Source organism: Oncorhynchus clarkii, chromosome 8 (genome assembly GCF_045791955.1).
Source record: "Oncorhynchus clarkii lewisi isolate Uvic-CL-2024 chromosome 8, UVic_Ocla_1.0, whole genome shotgun sequence".
NCBI classification, from domain to species: Eukaryota; Metazoa; Chordata; class Actinopteri; order Salmoniformes; family Salmonidae; genus Oncorhynchus; species Oncorhynchus clarkii.
Genome location: NC_092154.1, coordinates 13,408,448 through 13,425,334, shown reverse-complemented (window position 1 = coordinate 13,425,334; position 16,887 = coordinate 13,408,448). Strand labels below are relative to the sequence as shown.

At 44.0% G+C, this 16,887-nt stretch overlaps 1 protein-coding gene across 1 annotated transcript; it reads right to left on the bottom strand.

The window, feature by feature from the left end:
• Positions 1 to 496: 496 nt before the first annotated feature.
• Positions 497 to 16,262, bottom strand: LOC139414965 (apolipoprotein B-100-like). The gene is made up of 26 exons (XM_071162628.1): positions 16,075 to 16,262; positions 15,677 to 15,721; positions 14,521 to 14,633; positions 14,243 to 14,388; positions 13,864 to 14,011; positions 13,261 to 13,413; positions 12,610 to 12,734; positions 12,392 to 12,477; positions 11,818 to 12,268; positions 11,576 to 11,693; positions 11,305 to 11,451; positions 10,821 to 11,062; positions 10,490 to 10,712; positions 10,205 to 10,378; positions 9,902 to 10,105; positions 9,534 to 9,701; positions 9,058 to 9,263; positions 8,767 to 8,949; positions 8,525 to 8,655; positions 8,222 to 8,423; positions 7,929 to 8,101; positions 7,614 to 7,789; positions 7,379 to 7,494; positions 6,868 to 7,241; positions 1,934 to 6,615; positions 497 to 1,804 (listed from the first exon to the last, which is right to left on the bottom strand). Exons 1-26 carry the CDS (start codon positions 16,127 to 16,129, stop codon positions 713 to 715), a joined length of 9,933 nt encoding a protein of 3,310 aa, XP_071018729.1. The 5' UTR covers positions 16,130 to 16,262; the 3' UTR covers positions 497 to 712.
• Between the last annotated feature and the right edge of the window lie 625 nt (positions 16,263 to 16,887).

Here is a 16,887-nt window from a genome sequence, read left to right as displayed (position 1 = left end):
CAGGAAGCATAGGAACTGAGAAGTGGTCTGGTCACCACCTGCAGATCCACTCCTTTATTGGGGGTGTCTTGCTAAATGCCTATAATTTCCACCTGTTGTCTATTCCATTTGCACAACAGCATGTGACATTTATTGTCAATCAGTGTTGCTTCCTAAGTGGACAGTTTGATTTCACAGAAGTGTGATTGATTTGGAGTTACATTGTGTTGTTTAAGTGTTCCCTTTATTTTTTTGAGCAGTGTATATAGTTGTTGTATTGTAGCTAATTATGTTTATAAATAGATCAAGTACATTAAATACATAACAGTGTATTATCATAGTACATTTTATTGAATTAAAAAGCTGTTTCATAAGGTATTTGACCAAAATCAGAGAGACCCACCAAGAACCCAAGACAACATAGGCTTGATCTGTTAATGTTATTGATCGTGGCCGAGCAAGATAGATGTAAGGTTATGAATGGGTGGGGAGTGATATAGAAAAATGTATCTCGTCATTTGCATCAAATGGTCTTTATTCATGTTTTTCTTTCAAGTTTTTAAAAAGAACAAGACACATAGGGAGCAAAATTAAACCAGTCAAGTTGGCTGAATAATAAACTAAATTAGTAACTTACAAAAAATAAATGGAAATGCATTATAATATGAATAGGCTACATGAAAATAACAGTTATGTTTGCAAGTTGAAAGCCAATGAATCGGGCATATATGTTTTACATGTTAAGCTGAGCAATGAATGGAATAGGAATTTCAATGTCCATCTGTTTGTCACTCACTGTCACAAAAGACTCAGCATTTCTGGTAATGTCCTGAAGGAACTCGGTGACCTTGGTGTGGATGGCATTAATACTCTGAATCACGGAGTCAATCCAAGACTGGATGTCAGCATTGAGCTGCTCAATGGACATTTCAGCAAAGAGGTTGCGATATTCTCGGATAATTCTTTTGGCTTCCTCGATCTGCTGTGCAATATCAGACATGGCATGGGAGTCGATGGCTTTGCTGAAGACGTCACTCATCCACACGGTGAGTTTCTCCATATCCTGAGATTTCAGGGAGACAATGAGCTCTTCGGTTTTCTGCACGGTTAAGCGCAGGAATGCAGACAGCCTGCTCACAATATCCTCCAGAGGGACATCTCCGACTCTCTTCACAATGATAATCACCTGCTTCTGAATCTTCTCAATGGCAGCCATCAGGTCATCCAGGATTTCTCTCCCGCTGACCAGGTTGCTGGAGCCAGGAAGTGTGAATTTGATGTTTCTGATCTGTTCAAGGAGAGCTGCACCATGGTAGGCAAATAATTCTGGAACCTTCGTTATAGCTTCCTCAACCAATTCAGCAAATAATCTACTCAGTTTCTGGTAGGCCTCAAGACCGGACATCTTTCCCTCAAGTCCAGGCATCTGGAACTGGGTCTCTCTCAGGAACTTGATGGCAGCATCGAGCAAAACCTGAACATTCTTCTGGTACTGCCTGAGGACGAAAATGACACTGTTGGAGAGCTTGTCTGTGATGGCTGTAAGATCCATAGCTGCAATGTTTTCTGCAGCCCTCTTGTAGATGACCTTGCCCTGATCCGTGATCTGTTCCATACTACCCTCAAGCCTGTCGGCTATCTTCTGGGGAGCAGACAGGATATCCTCCATGCAAACTGCTGACATGATCTCAGGCACCTTCGCCTTCACTACCAGGAGCATCTCAGTGGGAACCTCCATATTCCAGGTGGTCTGAATGTTCAGCTTCTCAGAGTTGATCACAGACATTTTCAGGGCCATGATCTCCACATCAGTGGTGGGTTCAGACTGCATGAGAGAATGAAAACAGAAACAGAAATAAGTGAGTGAAACAGTATTGTAACATGCTCTACATGGCTGTCATGAACACATTGCAAACAGTACTTATCAAGTCATTGAAATGTACACGAGTCTTACCGGGTATCTGCCGTAGAGTCTTCCTTTCACTTGGGGTGGTTTCTTGGCCTGCAGCTGGAGTCCTAGGAGTCCGGCATTTGGAGAAGACACAGAGATGATGAGGCCTTCCTGGGCATTTCCAAAGACCTCCTGGTTGACTTCCAGAGTCCAGAGGGTAGCTGTATTTGTGATGGAGGCATCCATACCATCGCTATTGAGGCTGATGGTGCTGTCATGGCTGCCCTCAACATACATCGCTTCCAAATTCAGGATAGAGGCCAGTTTCAATCCAGTGTTCCTGTTCAAGGTGGCGCTACCATCAATCTTGGCCTTCAGAGCATCAAACTCAGAGGTGGAGGAAGCGTCAAATCGGACAATGATGTCATCCTGATTGAGGACAGCAGCATTTGCCTTCACTGTCAGCACAGCTGTCTTCATGGAGAACTCGTAGGTCAGGTCACCGAAGATAGGGATCATGATGTTGCTCTGCATTTTGGGCAGAGTGATTTTTGGCAGGGTCAGCTTGCTAAGAGCAGATGGAACATGCATAGTAGGCATTGTGATGAGACTGAAGTCAGGCACAGGAATGGTGAAACCAGACACTTCAATATTCAGCACTGGAACTATGTGTGCCGGAACAGTGAGAGTTTTGGGTAGCTCAATGTTGTATTTCTCGTACTCTGCCTTTGCCTGGTCAAATGAGGTAGAGAGAATGGCAACAGCCTTGTCCCTTCCAACGATCATGTTCTTGTTCAGACTCCTGGTGTGCTTGTTGATGGCATTGAAGATTGGCTCCATGTCAATGCCAATGGTGATCATCTCAGGGTTCTTCTTGTATGTGAGCTTGGTGTCCATGTCAAAGGTCTGCTGAGGTGTGGTCAAGAGCACACTCAGACCGGTGTCCTCCCACAGAGAGAACTCAGTCCTACCTATGAATTCTACAGCTCTCTTGGGAATGGAGATGGGCTCCTTCAACGCATCAAGGTTCACTTCTCCATTGATCTGGGCGAAGACGTGGATTTCCTGCTCACCGTTGTCCATTGTGAAGTAGTGTGAGTATTTGTACTGGTTGAATCGTGCCAGTCCAGTCCAGCTAGCCTGCTGCACTCCAGAGTTGAGGGTAAAGGCAAAGTCATTCTGAAGATCAATCTTTCCAGTCAGCTTGAAGGGAAGCGCAATCTTGGTGTTTTCCTTGTTCTTGGTGTCAAACACAAACTCATAGGGTGTAGCGATGAAGTTGATTGAGTTGGAAATAATTCCCTCAACTTTGCCTACCAGCTCTGTGTTGCAGTAGGCAGTTACCTCAATTTTCAGATCCTGCACCTTTGCCTCTGCTTTCAGCTCAGCAACACTGCTTTTGATGAAGGGAGTTTCGGTCTCAGTGTTGGCTTCAATGATGATGTGACTGAAAATGCTGGCTTCAGCATTCACATTCTGCTTCATTTTCAGGTTGTTGGTGTCGGTTACCCCAGTGAAGATCAGTTTGACAGTGTTGAGGTTCATTACAATCTGCATGTCATACTTGTGGGTTCCTTCATCGGAGTAATCCTGGATGGCAGATTTACCGTTACCCTCATTGGTAAGAGTCAGAGTGACAATGCCACCTTCCAGGAGAGCAACTGCCTTCTGGGTTATGGCAGCCTTGCTGAAGATGTTGAGAAATGGGAGGTTCACATTGTGGTTGTAGGTAGTCTCCAGTGTGGTAGAGACTCCATTCTCCATGTCGAAGAAGGCATTGCTAACCAGCTCGGCGGTGTAGGGCTCAGTTGTGGCCTTGGCATTGGTCTTGGAGGAAGCCTGGACTGATGTGCTGTAGAAGGCAACTGTTCCTTGGTGGTCCACGGAGAAGTCCGTGTGCACGATCTTGATGTTCTCAGAAACAGACAGGTGGCTCATCTTGGGCACAGCAATGTCAACTTTGGCATCCAGGGTGTAGGCGAACAGATCAAAGGTAGAAGTGGCCTGAGATCTGAGGATAGCGTAGAACTCTGGTGTCACTTCGCTAGTTGTGGCATTCCGGAACTCAGCATTGGTGCTCATAATGTAGTCAGGTGAGATGACACTGAACTCTCCGTTGAGTTTTCCGAAACAGGGGACCCTGCTCAGTTCGATGACTTTCTGTTTCAGCTCCTCGGCGAATGTGTTATAATCAAAAGACCTGATCTTCTCTGTCAGTCTATCGAAATAGACACTGATGTTGTCTACCATTTGCTTGAAGTCAAAGGCATTCAGTTCATTTACAAACTCATTCACATGTGCCATGATTTTGTTCAGCACGGCTTGGATATCAATAGACTTAAGAGCATTGCTTGCTGACTGAATGTGTTCTCTGAGCTGGTAGGACTTCATGATTTCCACAACCTCATCCATGATGTTCTCAACCATCTTTTCAACCTCGTAATTGGACAGGATCTCTTCAATTTTGGTGTAAACAGCATTTATCTTGCCAGTGATGTCATTTTTCTTGATCCACCTCATAATAGTGTCCCTGATTGACTTCAGGACATTCATGATTTCTTCAGTGGGAATCTTGGCCATCAGTGTAGGAATGTGGCTTTCAATGGAATTGATGAAGTTCTTCAGGTCCTGAATGAACAGGTTGATGTCGAAGCTCTCAACAACTTGTTTCAGTTCACCCACTTTCCCCTGGATCTTTGCTCTAATTTCGTATTTGGTGTCAATATCTAGCAGCAGGCCTTTGCTGTTTTCCATCGTCATCATCGTGGCAATTTTGACTTGTTCAATGACTGCAGGGAGATGCTCAACAAATGGCAGCAGAATGAAATGGCTGTCAACATTCTTCTCGTACTTCAGGGAACCAGAGATGGCGTATTCCTCGTTTTCACCGGCCTTGTTCAAGATGGTGGTGAAGACAGCTCCTGTCATCTCCATTCCCATCGTTTCAGCATTGTTCAAGGCGCTAAGCTCTTGGTTGAATTCATGGTTATTCAGTTTGGATGTCATCTTCATTGAGGCATACTGCTCCTGAGGAGTCAGACGACTGGTGATCTTGTTGTCCAGGTTGGTCTTGACAGAGTCTCCATTTTCCAGCTGGAGGCTGGTGGAGGCCTTGCATTCGTGGGAGTGGGAGAAAGCCAGGGGCTCTGCCTTCAACAGGAACTGGTTGAACAGCTCAATGTTCTGAATTCCAAACATATTCGGAGTTCCGTTGGAGTTGAATAGAGCAGAAATGTCAACCATGAATGGCTCAGCGACAACGTTGACAGTGCTGTCCAAGTTCAGTGCTTCAGAGTTGATGCTAGCTACGCTGTTGAACTTGGTGGACAGACCAGCAATCTCGAGGTCAGCGGTGTGTGTCATCTGAGAGAGTGCATATTTTCCATTGGTGTTGCACTTAGCAGTGGTGGTCATGTCAGCAAAACTGATCTCATAAGTGTGCTTGAAATTGGCCTCTTCGGAAGAGATTCCCTTCAGGCTGCCGGTCAGTTCCATCTTGTAATCCTCTACCTTGAACATAGCCTCGTTGACAAAGTTAATCTCTGTGATCTTGAGGTCGTTTTTCACGTTCACAGCAACACCCAAGCGTTGAATGTCGACAGAGATGTCGTGCTTGTAGGTGTTCTCCTTGTTGAAGAAGTTCTCGGTCTTGGAGCGGAGGGCCAGAGATTTAAGAGTGAGAGTCAGGCTGTGTGTGTTCTCAGTCTCCATCTGAAACAGTTCAGCGACCAGCTTGTTGGTGAGGGCCAGGCCGTCTTCATTCACCTTCAGGTTCACTCTGTTCATGGTGTTGGCATCAAAGAGATTGCCCTTGAAAATGCTGTTTAGGTAGACCTCAGAGCTTGCCACTTTCCCCTCCAAGTTGAGGTTGGCGGTGGTCTCCCCAAAGGCCCCCTTGGTGTTGATGGACACATGGGCCCCGGTGGTATCGACTCCACCATTGAAGACATTCTCGAAGGTTATGGGGCTGCTTTGGGCGGTGGTGGTGGCACTTGTTGCTAGACCTTCCTTGTTCAGCGTCAGAGCAGCCTTGTGGAAGCCGCGGCTGCCGAGGACGTTGACGGAAGCGTCTGCATTGATCTCTAGGCTGGCGGGGTTCAGGGCTCCGGAGAGCAGGGAGTAGGCACGATTCTCAGTATCATCAGCCTGGTTTTCTACCCTGATGATGGCTTCATCCCTGGAGGCGGTGAAGTCCACTTTGCTGCGGATCATTTTCTCTTCAGCCTTGGTCACAGAGTCGGACTGGATCGTCAGCTGGGCCTCTTTGTAGCTGATGCTGAACTTGGTGGTGTGCTTAATGGGGTCGTTGTTCAGGTTGGTATTGGACTCAATCAGAAGCTGCTCATTAGCATAGCCGGCCTTGAGCTTGTTGACAATCTCCAGGATTGGGGAGTTCACCCTCAGTGTGGACTCGGCTCTGGCTTCTTTCTTCATGTGTTCGAAAGAGAAAGACTGGGAATAGGTGGTGCTGGCAGTCACGGATCCAAGGGTTACACTACCATCCATGTTAGCATCTCCAATGAGCATGTCAGAGGCCAAGGAGGCCTGCGAAGTGATGTCCAAGGATGTCTGCAGACCCAGAGGGCTGAAGACCTGAATCTTGTGGTTGCCTGTGGCTCTCACTTTGTCTGACACACTGACGGTTTCCATTACCTCAAAGCTGGTGTCAATGAGCTTGTGGCTCAGGGAACCATTCAAAATCGCATTCAGAGAGTCTTCTGGCACGTCAGTGATGAGGGCAGTTCCTGTAATGAGACAAAACAAGGGACATGAAGTCACTATAGTACACACAAGGTAAATCAGTCAAACTGACTCAAGGTAGGTTATATTGTATAATCTAATTTGAAGTTATTATGTAACATGTTTCTTCCTTTCCAAACATGATAATATGGCAATCTGTAAAACTACTAAACATTTCTGATTTGGAAGTTCAATTAACTTTTGTTAAGGTTATAAAAATCAAAATGGTTAAAAAAAAGTTAAGAGAAAAGGTTTACCTTCAGATGTGAAAGCGAGGAGTTCAATGGGACTGTCAGCCACCACCTTAAACTTGGCAATGTAGCTGGGGCTCTCCACAGAGTTGTTGCCACCGGAGACCATTCCCTCCCAGTTATAGTAGTTGCTGTTCACCTTAGCAGACACTTCAACCATTCCGAAGAGTGGCACAGTGAGCTTGTAGTCATTGGGGATGGAGAAGGTGGGGACCTGGACCTTCTTGGAGGCAAGCTCCAAACCGACCTGGGGCACGGACAGATGTGGGGTGGTCAGCATGGCAGGGATCCTCAGCTCCTCAGATGACTTTCCTCCGAATGGCATGGGGATGGTGATGGTAACACGGTTCTTGTTGAACTGGTATTTGAATGTGCTCTCACTGTTGAAGGAATGAAATAATGCAAATAGTTTTTTACTATCAGACTATGATACTGGACACTGACATCACATAGAAAATTACTAGGCTCTATAAAAAATAGACCCCAAAAAGAGTTTACTGCTTTCAGATGTACTTACGATTTCAGGAACAGTCTTTCGGGCATTGTGGGCATCGCCAGCTCTGGCATGTTGTCCTTCAGTGTCTCAACCATGGGAACATCAAAGGTGATCTTGTCCATCCAAATGTTGATGGCCTGTTAAAAAACTATTTTGTTATGCGTTGATCTGCCACCATTGGTTTGACTTCTATGGAAGAATAAAACATGAAAAGAATTGAGGAGACTGTACGAAAGGGATTTGGGTGTTGTCTTACCTCAAGAGATTCGGTGAAGATTTGACGCAGTTTCATGTCGGTCTTGACCACCTGCTTGTCCAGGATGTCCTCAGAGAGCTGCTTCAGCCATGCCTGGAGGGCTTCGGTATGAGGGATGACCTTTTGGATCTCAGAGCCCATGTCGGACATCAGCTGAACCTCAACCTTGTTCTCATCTAAAAGGAAAACATGTTGTATTATTAGTACATTCAACTTTGAACCTTATGTCTATTGCATACTAGTCAAATAAACATACCACATAAAGATAGACCTCCCTACACAATGGTGTATTATGAATTTGTAGAATCAGCGTACCGTATTTGAAGATGACTCCCTGAATGGAGGTGGTCTCGGGGAGCTTGATGTCACTCCTGAGCTCCAGGGTGAGTTCCTCTGCACTCTTCATAGTGGCAGTGATAACTGCGTCAGTCTTGAGGGCAGGGACAACCAGCTGGACCTGCAGCATACTGTCGCTCATGGCCTCAAGCCTGGAGGGAAGAAAACCATCAGAATCTCTTAGTGATTCAATTCATTTCCAACATGTGCTGATCTATGAAGACATGCACCAATGAATGTGGCTAAAGGGGAGGGCTTTTGCGTTTACTTACTTGGCGCGGCCAATTAGAGACAGCTGAGGGATGTTCTTGTTGGTGATGTCGATGGTGATGGACTTTCCATTGGCTCTGCTGTCGGTGAGACCAATCCTGATTCCAGCCTCCACATCATAGTCGGGGATCTGGACGTTGGTGGTCAGGATGTTCCTGTTCCTGTTGTACTTCATGGTGGCGGTGGCCTCAGTGGGTTTAGCACCTAGGGAAACAAGGAGGAAGAGAGTGAGTTGATTTTAACCACTGACTCACACCAAACAGTATGAACCATGGGAAATGTAGTGCTTGGACAGATGTTCCTACCCTCCGCTCTAAGTGTCATCCTCACGGTGTCAACCTTCTGGCGTCCCTCCTTTCCCTCACTAAGGAGGTCATAGGCGAAGGTGGCGGTGTACTCAGAGACCTCGTCAGTGGGCTGGATATCAAGAGCAAACCTAGAACAGAGAGACTGTTGTTCAGTATGATGCTAGTTTGATCTTCATACATGGTGCATTAGCAATATCCTTCCATAAACACATCCAGACTCCCTCAAATGTTGTACTTACTTAGTCTCTCCATTGAGAGGGAAATAAGGAGCAGCAGCGTTGTCACCAGCTAAGTTGTAACGGACGGTGGTGCAGTACTTCACTCCAGAGAAGAGAGGGTTGCAGTTCACGACGTTGGTCCTGCCCTCATCCATGGAGGGGATCAGAGTAGCCTGACCAGAGGTAACTGTCAGCATTCTGTTGCTGTTGTTGAAGAAAAGCAAAATAACAAAAATAAATAACAAATCATGTGACTTTTGATACATTTACTCAATTGAAAATTTGAATTTGTTTTGGTTGTTTTTTATGTACCTGACTCTGAAGAGCTGGGTGGAGCCCTGAGGAGCAGGGATACCCAGCTTGATCTGGTTCTGCTCCATGGTGATCTTGGCGTTGACGGCGCTTTCGTGGTACATGTTGGTGTGCATCTCCACAACGGAGCTGGTAAACTCAGGGATGTGTACTCCCATCTGGGTCACAAACTCCACTCCCACAGAGGGCATGAAGGACACTTCCTGCTGTTAAAAGATAGCAGTGAGAGGCCCATTAGAAAACTCTTATGTATAAATGCCTTCATTATTATAAATGTTTCATATATTATTATTACAAATGTTTATTACAAATACTTGAGAATTTTTATAAATGTCTACAAACAATTCGATACAAATGTATTAATAGTATGAAAACTACTGTTACTAAAAACTCAACAAAAAATGGAATTAGAATCTTGTGAAAGAATGTTGATTGAGTGCAGGAAGATAGCAGAGAACAGTGAGTGAGATATTTACCATGTTGCGGTGAAAGCGCAGGCCACCCTTAGCTCCAGGAGCAAAGGTACCGGACAGAGAGAACTTCAGAGGGAAGCCAGAGGCAGTTGACAGGGAAAACTTGTTGTCCATGAAGATGTAATGGGCAAACACTTCATTGTCAGTGCCTGCCACCATCTTCTGCATGAACTAAACCCAGGAAGAAATGTAATCAATGACAATAACAATAAATACATGTAAAATATACCATTCAGCAGATGCTGTTATCCAAAGCGACAAGTCATACATTCTTGAACATTTTTATAAACATTAAATTGTTCTTAGCTGGAAATAAAACAAGAGGGTTCTTCACACTTGGAGATACACATATATGTAAACATGTGAATTACCTTTGTGGGCATGTCCTTGAGGAGGATCTCAGCGTACATGGCTGCGTATTGGGCAATGCCCTTCAGCTCGCTACCCTTGATGTATCCAAGCTCAGTTCCCATGATCCTTAGATAGGCCATGGCTTCAGGGGACTCCTGAGCCTGCAGATCCTTTGCCAGCTTGTTGAAGTTGCGGATAATCTCCCTCATGATGTTTTCTGGGACCTGAAGAAAAGATTTGAGAAGAGTTAACAATGACAATCGTAACACAAACTGAATGCAGTGGAGTAATATATATTTTTTTACAAGATGTGTGGTAATCACCTTTGTTTTCTCATTCTTCAATGGGGCAGCGAAGTTCTTCAGAACCTCGTTCACCTGGTCTGGCATCTTGTCTCCAGCCCAGTACATAGCCTTGGATACGGTGTCAGGGAAGAACCCGCTCTTTCCGAACAGAGCCTCAATGGTTGGCTCAAAGTCTTTTCCCTCCATGCCAATCTATAGACAAAAAACAGTCAATGCAATGTAGAGTGGATATAACAAAAATCACACTACAAACCTGTTATTATGAGTTACTAGACATAAAAACATCTTTCTGTTATTACATACCTCCCACATGTCCATGTTATAGCCGAAAGCCTTTAGGGTAGTCTCAAGCATGATCTCCTTGGGCAGTTGGCTGGTGGGATCAAAGATCATGTTTCCTTGCATGCTGGTCTTCATGTTGTTCATGGCAGCATCCATCTTGTAGTTGCGAGACATAGTAGTGTAGTCACCATGAGTGGTTGCAATGGTAGGGTCAGCGAGGACATCAAGGATCTTTTCGCCCAGCCTGGGGATTAGGATCACAGAATATTAAAGATCAGTACTAACACTAGATACTTAACTTTTTTTGTATAATATTATGACAAAGTCTGTTTCAGATTAAATTTATACATACTTTATGGTCTCGGGGTCATTGGAGTGGATGATGTTGTAGATGTGAGAGGTCACGAAGGCCTTGACTTGCGCATTCTGCTCCTGGACGTCTGGTTTCTGCTCCTGCATCGACGCCTTCAGTATTTTCTTCACCATCTCCAGGTCACTTGCCTCAGGTGTCCTCATCAGAATCAGGTAGGCTGCCAGTCTCTTCTGTACGGCACCCTTAGCGTATGAGCTCACCCTCTGGAGGTTAGAGCGCACCTGGAAAGGAAAAACAAAATGGCAGCTAATTAGTCAATTTTTGAAAGGAGAATGTGTGCCACAGTATAGCAGTGCATGGCCCTTATTCACATGTCTCAGAGTAGGAGTGCTGATATAGGATCAGCTTGTCTATTTATTTAGATCATAATGAAAAACATTATATGGGGACCTGATCCTAGATCAGCACTCCTACACTCCTTTTTAGTCCTTCAAGTTCATTTTGGAGTTTGAATATAGTTTACCTCATCGGTCACAGACATGCGCCTGAAGGCCTGGATGGCAGCGAGCTGGACCTGCAGGGTTGTGGTGGGCTGTCTCATGCACTTCAGCAGGGTGGTCTTCACGGTAGCGTCGGCGGCCTCCATGGCTTCTCCTATGTTGCCAATAATCTGGAGTTCATTACAAATAAAGAGAGAGAGAGTCAGATAAGCAGTCAAAGAAGTCAAGCTTTCCATGTCATGTGATTAGGTGGGAAGAAGAATCTAATTAGTTGAGCAACAGGTGACAACATACCCTCAGGGTCAGGAAGGTCAGCTCCTTTTCTCCAGCACAATCAGCACCCAAAAGGGAGACAAGGAACTCAGACACAGCAGCAATCTCGGGGGTGACTTTGCCCTCAGCCTGGTAGAGCCTAGTAACACAAAACAAGAGGGTGGCAATGAACATTTGAACCATAATGTTTATTAAACTAAATTGAAACCGTCAGGCATTGTCTATCAGTCAATAACCAAGTAGAGTATACATTTTGGACTTACTTTCTGACGACATTGCCTAAAGCAAACATGATGGGCTTGCTCTGTTTGTACTGAGCCATGCTGAGCATGTCTTTGACAAGGAGGCGGGAGGGGTTGGGCAGGAGTCCCAGGGCATAGACGGCGGCGTCGACTTCCATAGCTTCAGGCTCGAAGGTCCTGAGGTGCTGGAGCATGGCGCTGCTACACTCAGGAGTACCGCACTGGGCCAGGGCCTGCCAGGTCAGGGCGTCCGATACGAACACCATCTCAGGGACGGCAGGGCTCATAGCCTCACCCTTCAGTCCCCGGAGCTCAGACACGAGTCTCTGGAAGGTGCTGGCGCGCTGGTGGCCCTGGTTGGTCTCGGACAGGGTGCTCAGTTCCCTCAGGGTGGCAAGAGCAGCATCTGCTGTCTGGACGGCAGCTTTGTCCTCAGCAGCCTCCATGGGTAAACCCTTGAGGTTGGCCTCATCTTTAGAGGGTAAGATAGAAGACATTTAGTTTTAAAGGTCATTCTGTAAAGGCTACCTGGTACAGTACACATTCTGTTTATCATTTGAGTAAAATACAAATTTTGACCAGTGTCAATTCTTACTGTGGTTGAAAACTCTTTCGTTGATCTTGCTAGTCTCCAGGAGAGTCAAAGTCTGTTTGACCAGTGTTGACACTCCATACTCAGTCCTGCATTTAGGAAGAGGATTGAAGAACATGTGACGAATTCTAAACTGCCCTGGGTAAAATCTGGGCTAACATCATTGCAGACTCAGTATTCCATTCATAGGATTAAACAGATTTGAAGTTGCCTGGATTTACTGGTGGGAGAAAGGCAGGAAGATGTGCTTCTCCGTGCAGGATCCAGCAGTCATGTGCTTCTTCTGGTTGTCAAACTTGTAGTTGCAAGTCTGGGTGCTGCTGATCAGCTTGGACAGTGGGTATTGCTGTTGACAGGGAAGCACAATTAAACACTGTCAGGAACAATAATCATGATGGGTTTATGGTGTAAATCAAGGTTCCCCAACTGACGTGATTTTATTTGTAAAATAAGTAAGCATTTTTTTTTTTTTAAGTAAAAAAAGTTAGTTATATATTTTTTAATTGTTGGCCATAAAAGACTAAAAATACCAGCAAATCAGCTCAAAGTGATTTTAATTTGGGAAATCTGCTCCAAAGTATTTCCAACAATAATAGAGAGATATGTGAATGTGTACAAATGTAAGCAATGATGATGTTTTAGTCAAATATTTTAATCTGTTTGGGCATCTTGCGGTAAATTTGCAGTCTACAAATGATTTGCAATTATGTTCGGGCCCCGTGACCATCCGCTCAAGAAGAAAATTGGCCCGTGGCTGAATTTATGATATGATATTCTATTAAAATGCAATGCTTAATCGAAGAATGACCAAATGTTTTTTTGTAAATGATGGCCATAAAGTTCTCTTTTTGCACATTTCCCCTCCCTCTAACCATGCCAGAGATGATAGCCAGGGGGCTGGTGTGGTCCCTCTGGGCAATGAAGCTGTCGCATTTGGACAGGTCCCTGGTGATGGTCACGTCAGTGGCGATGTCTTCTTTGGAATTGACAGCGAAGTTGGTGCCACAGACTCCATGAAGGGTGGCCTGAACGTTGAGAGAGTTTTTGTTAAAGTAAATGACGAACATACATCCATTTCGATTATTAGGTTAACACAATATACTTCGATTTTTGTGATTCCTTGTCACATGACTGGTACCAAGAAGGATATTTACAGATTATAGATCTAGAATGGTCAACTCAATAAGATGGACACACAAAGTTTTGAGATGAAGCTATGAAGGACTTTGACCTGCAGCTTTATCTATGGTGCAGTCATTCTAGGTAGTCATTGTAACAACTTGTTGTTTGGTATTTATCACCCTAGATTGCGGCATCTTATCTGTTTATTATGTCATTTGTATCTTGATACTTCACAAACAAAATCAAATTGCCTTGATGACCCAGACTATATGGACCTGATGACTGTTATGTCACGTCACTGACTAATTGGCTGTGAGCTGGCAGGTGAGGAAATTGCCTTGGTCAGCTCTTACCATGTCCTTGTTCTTCTCTTCCTCCAAGGCAGGCACGATAAGGGCTGAGACAATTCCCCTCTTGATGTTTAAGATGGTGGTGGTCTCATCCTCCTCAGGGAAGAGTTTCACACCTGTCTGTCCCTCAACCATGACCTTCAGGGGGTTCCTGGACAATAAAGGAGTGATCATCTTATTTCGTATACTCTTATTCTGAAATGAAAAGGAATCTCCGCACATTCAGGATCAATGCACAATTTTCTATTTATTTACGTTGATCTTTCGGTAGTCAAACTTTCATCAGAGCCACTAAGTATACTCTTATTCTATCATCAAGGGTTATCAAGCAATAGAAAAGGTCTGTAAATCGCTGTGGGATAAGAGTGACGTGATAGCGTACTTCGCCATGGCAGCCTGGAAAGCCTCAGCACCAGCAGCGGGCGCGAACACAGCGGAACCCTCTGTGTCGACGTGGACGACCTCGCTCAGGGAGCACTCTGGGGTGCGCAGGATGAAACTGCATGTTTGGGGCACATCAATTTCGACCTGTGAGAAGGAGAAAAGGAACGGTCAGAGGACTGTCCTTTTAATGTCCCCTTCTGTAAGGGAGGAATGGAAGTTGAGTGAGAGCCCGGAAGAGTTGCTGGAGGGCTCTGGGCTCAGCTGTCTGTCACGTACCTTGCAGGTTACTTTAGGGCCATTCTTGAGGTTGGTAGCTCCATTTACGCCATTAAGTGTCTCGGCTTCATACTGGTACAGAAATCTTCTGAAGTTCTTGAACCTCTTTGCCACTAAAAATAAGGGGGCATAAATTACAGTTATGAGAAAAAGGGAGCAATACGTAGGGACATGTTATGAAAGACATCTAATCTCTAGTGAGATAAGGAGTTCTGGACTCTACCTTTCGTATGATAAAATTGATAGTGTTGACATTTGGCAAGTCAACATGACACTGATCAATGATCTCATCATTGAGTTCAAAGTCACACATTTCAGCTGAGACCAGTGCAAATTGAGTAGACCTAGGTGAAGTAACGTTCCCTAGAACCGTTGTGATTACTAGACTACAAGGAGTTGAAACAAAGATTTGCCTATTCCTCTATGGTTTTAACAAGCAGTGATAACTTCTCACAAAATCACTCTCCTTTTTTGTTTGATATCCTGTTTTGGGTTCTGATGACGTCAGAATTAGTGTACGAAAATTATCAGAATTTTACCAGAGAAAAAGCTAAGCATAAGTTTTGTCCCATCCTGTTCATTCACTCTTTTTAAATGTTTGCAAATTAAGTATAGTCTATAGGCGAATTCACAAAAATTCCATATCAGAGTTGTATTGACAACTTGCTTAGTATCTTAGTCTGGAACACCATGTAGCTATTTTAATTGTAATCCTGAGGTGAAACTAAATAGCTACAGACAGTAGCTAGCTAGCAAAGTCAACCTGATAGTGAATGGCGATATCATCAAAAGTGTCCAAAGTCACACATTTCAGCTGACCAGTGCAAGTTCAGTAGGCCTAGGTGAATTTTAGCAATGATCCCTAGAGTTGTTGTGATTAGGCTACAAGGAGTAAACGTTATAATAAAGATGTGCTTATTCCACTATGGTTTTTAGTGGAGCCTGGAAGAAAACGTATTTTCATTGTAATCCTGAGGTAAAACAAAATCCCCTGAAGCTTGATTCCTAGCTAGCAAGCAACATGGTTGTTTCTCCTCTCTTCTCGGTGACATTTTGCAACTTGTTGAAAGTTGAAAACCCATTTTCCCCTAGAGACCATTATCTACTGGAAGATTACCTTCATCTAACATTTAAATAAATAAAAATAAAAACTTACAGAGACAAGTTGGAGATTGTCCCTCAGAATTCCCAATATCTTGCTCTGTGAATAATGAAAATAAAAAAGGATTAGGAAAAAAGTTGAAATACCAGTGCACAGAACATCATCCATTACAGCAATTGTCTGTCTGTAAAATGTATTCAGAGTATCTGCATATTTTCATTATATATATATAATATATATTATATATATATATATGCTTATATGTCAATGACAATTAAAAAAAGTGTATGTAAGCTACCCAGAATTAGTTATATCGTCTCTTGTTAAATGTAGACCTATTTCAACACAACTGGATGCTTGTAGCACAAAACTACCAAAAAGTTGTGTAGAGAATGAAAAGCATGTATTAAAAATGGACCTCAAAAACAATGTGTAAATTGCGCTGTACTTACGGGCCAAGGCATAGGTGCCTAGCAGCAGCAGAAGGCAGAGCTTAGTATCCCCCATGATGGGTTGGAAGAAGCTCTGTAAGCCTTCGGGAGAGAAGAAGTGGTCTCTTCACTCTTTCAGTAGACTGATTCCTCTGCTTTGGCTCTCTGCTTTTATAGTTCTCACAACCCTCTTTCAGAGATCCAGAACTGCCAGAGTGCCGCCCTGGTTCCAGAGTTCAGGCAGTCCTTGTGGCAGGGCAAAGGTAGGCCTAACTCATTTCACAAACACTCCCAAGACTTGTCAGCACTGGACTTGATTGGACTCTCTGATTGTATTAGATTAGCTTTTTATTATTATCATTTTTATTTTATTTATAAACTAAGGTTTTTCATGCTTTAGAAACAAGTGATTGAAGTAAGGGGTTGTAAAATAAACTTGTGTATTTTTTTTTTTACATTGTCACTGGTGCTCAAGCACTGTAGCAAATTATTTATCATTGTTACATGGGATTTACTGTACACCTGTTCTGATATTTGTGTTGTATAGATTAATGTGGTCAGATGAGATTGGTGGCCTGCAAGTCACTCAGAACATGCCTACTAACATGAATGAACCCAAATAGGTTAGTTGAATGGATAAATGTGTATTTTAGTCATTTGTTTGCTGTATGCTTAATTATACTTCCCTGAAATTCTATCTACAAGACCCTGAATGCTATTTTTCCAACTGAATATCATATGTACACGTTTATAATGGACAGACGTGTAAACGGAGGCCTTGTAATATGTACATTAAGATAAGGCAACAGTAACACAACCACATTTCAGTTGATT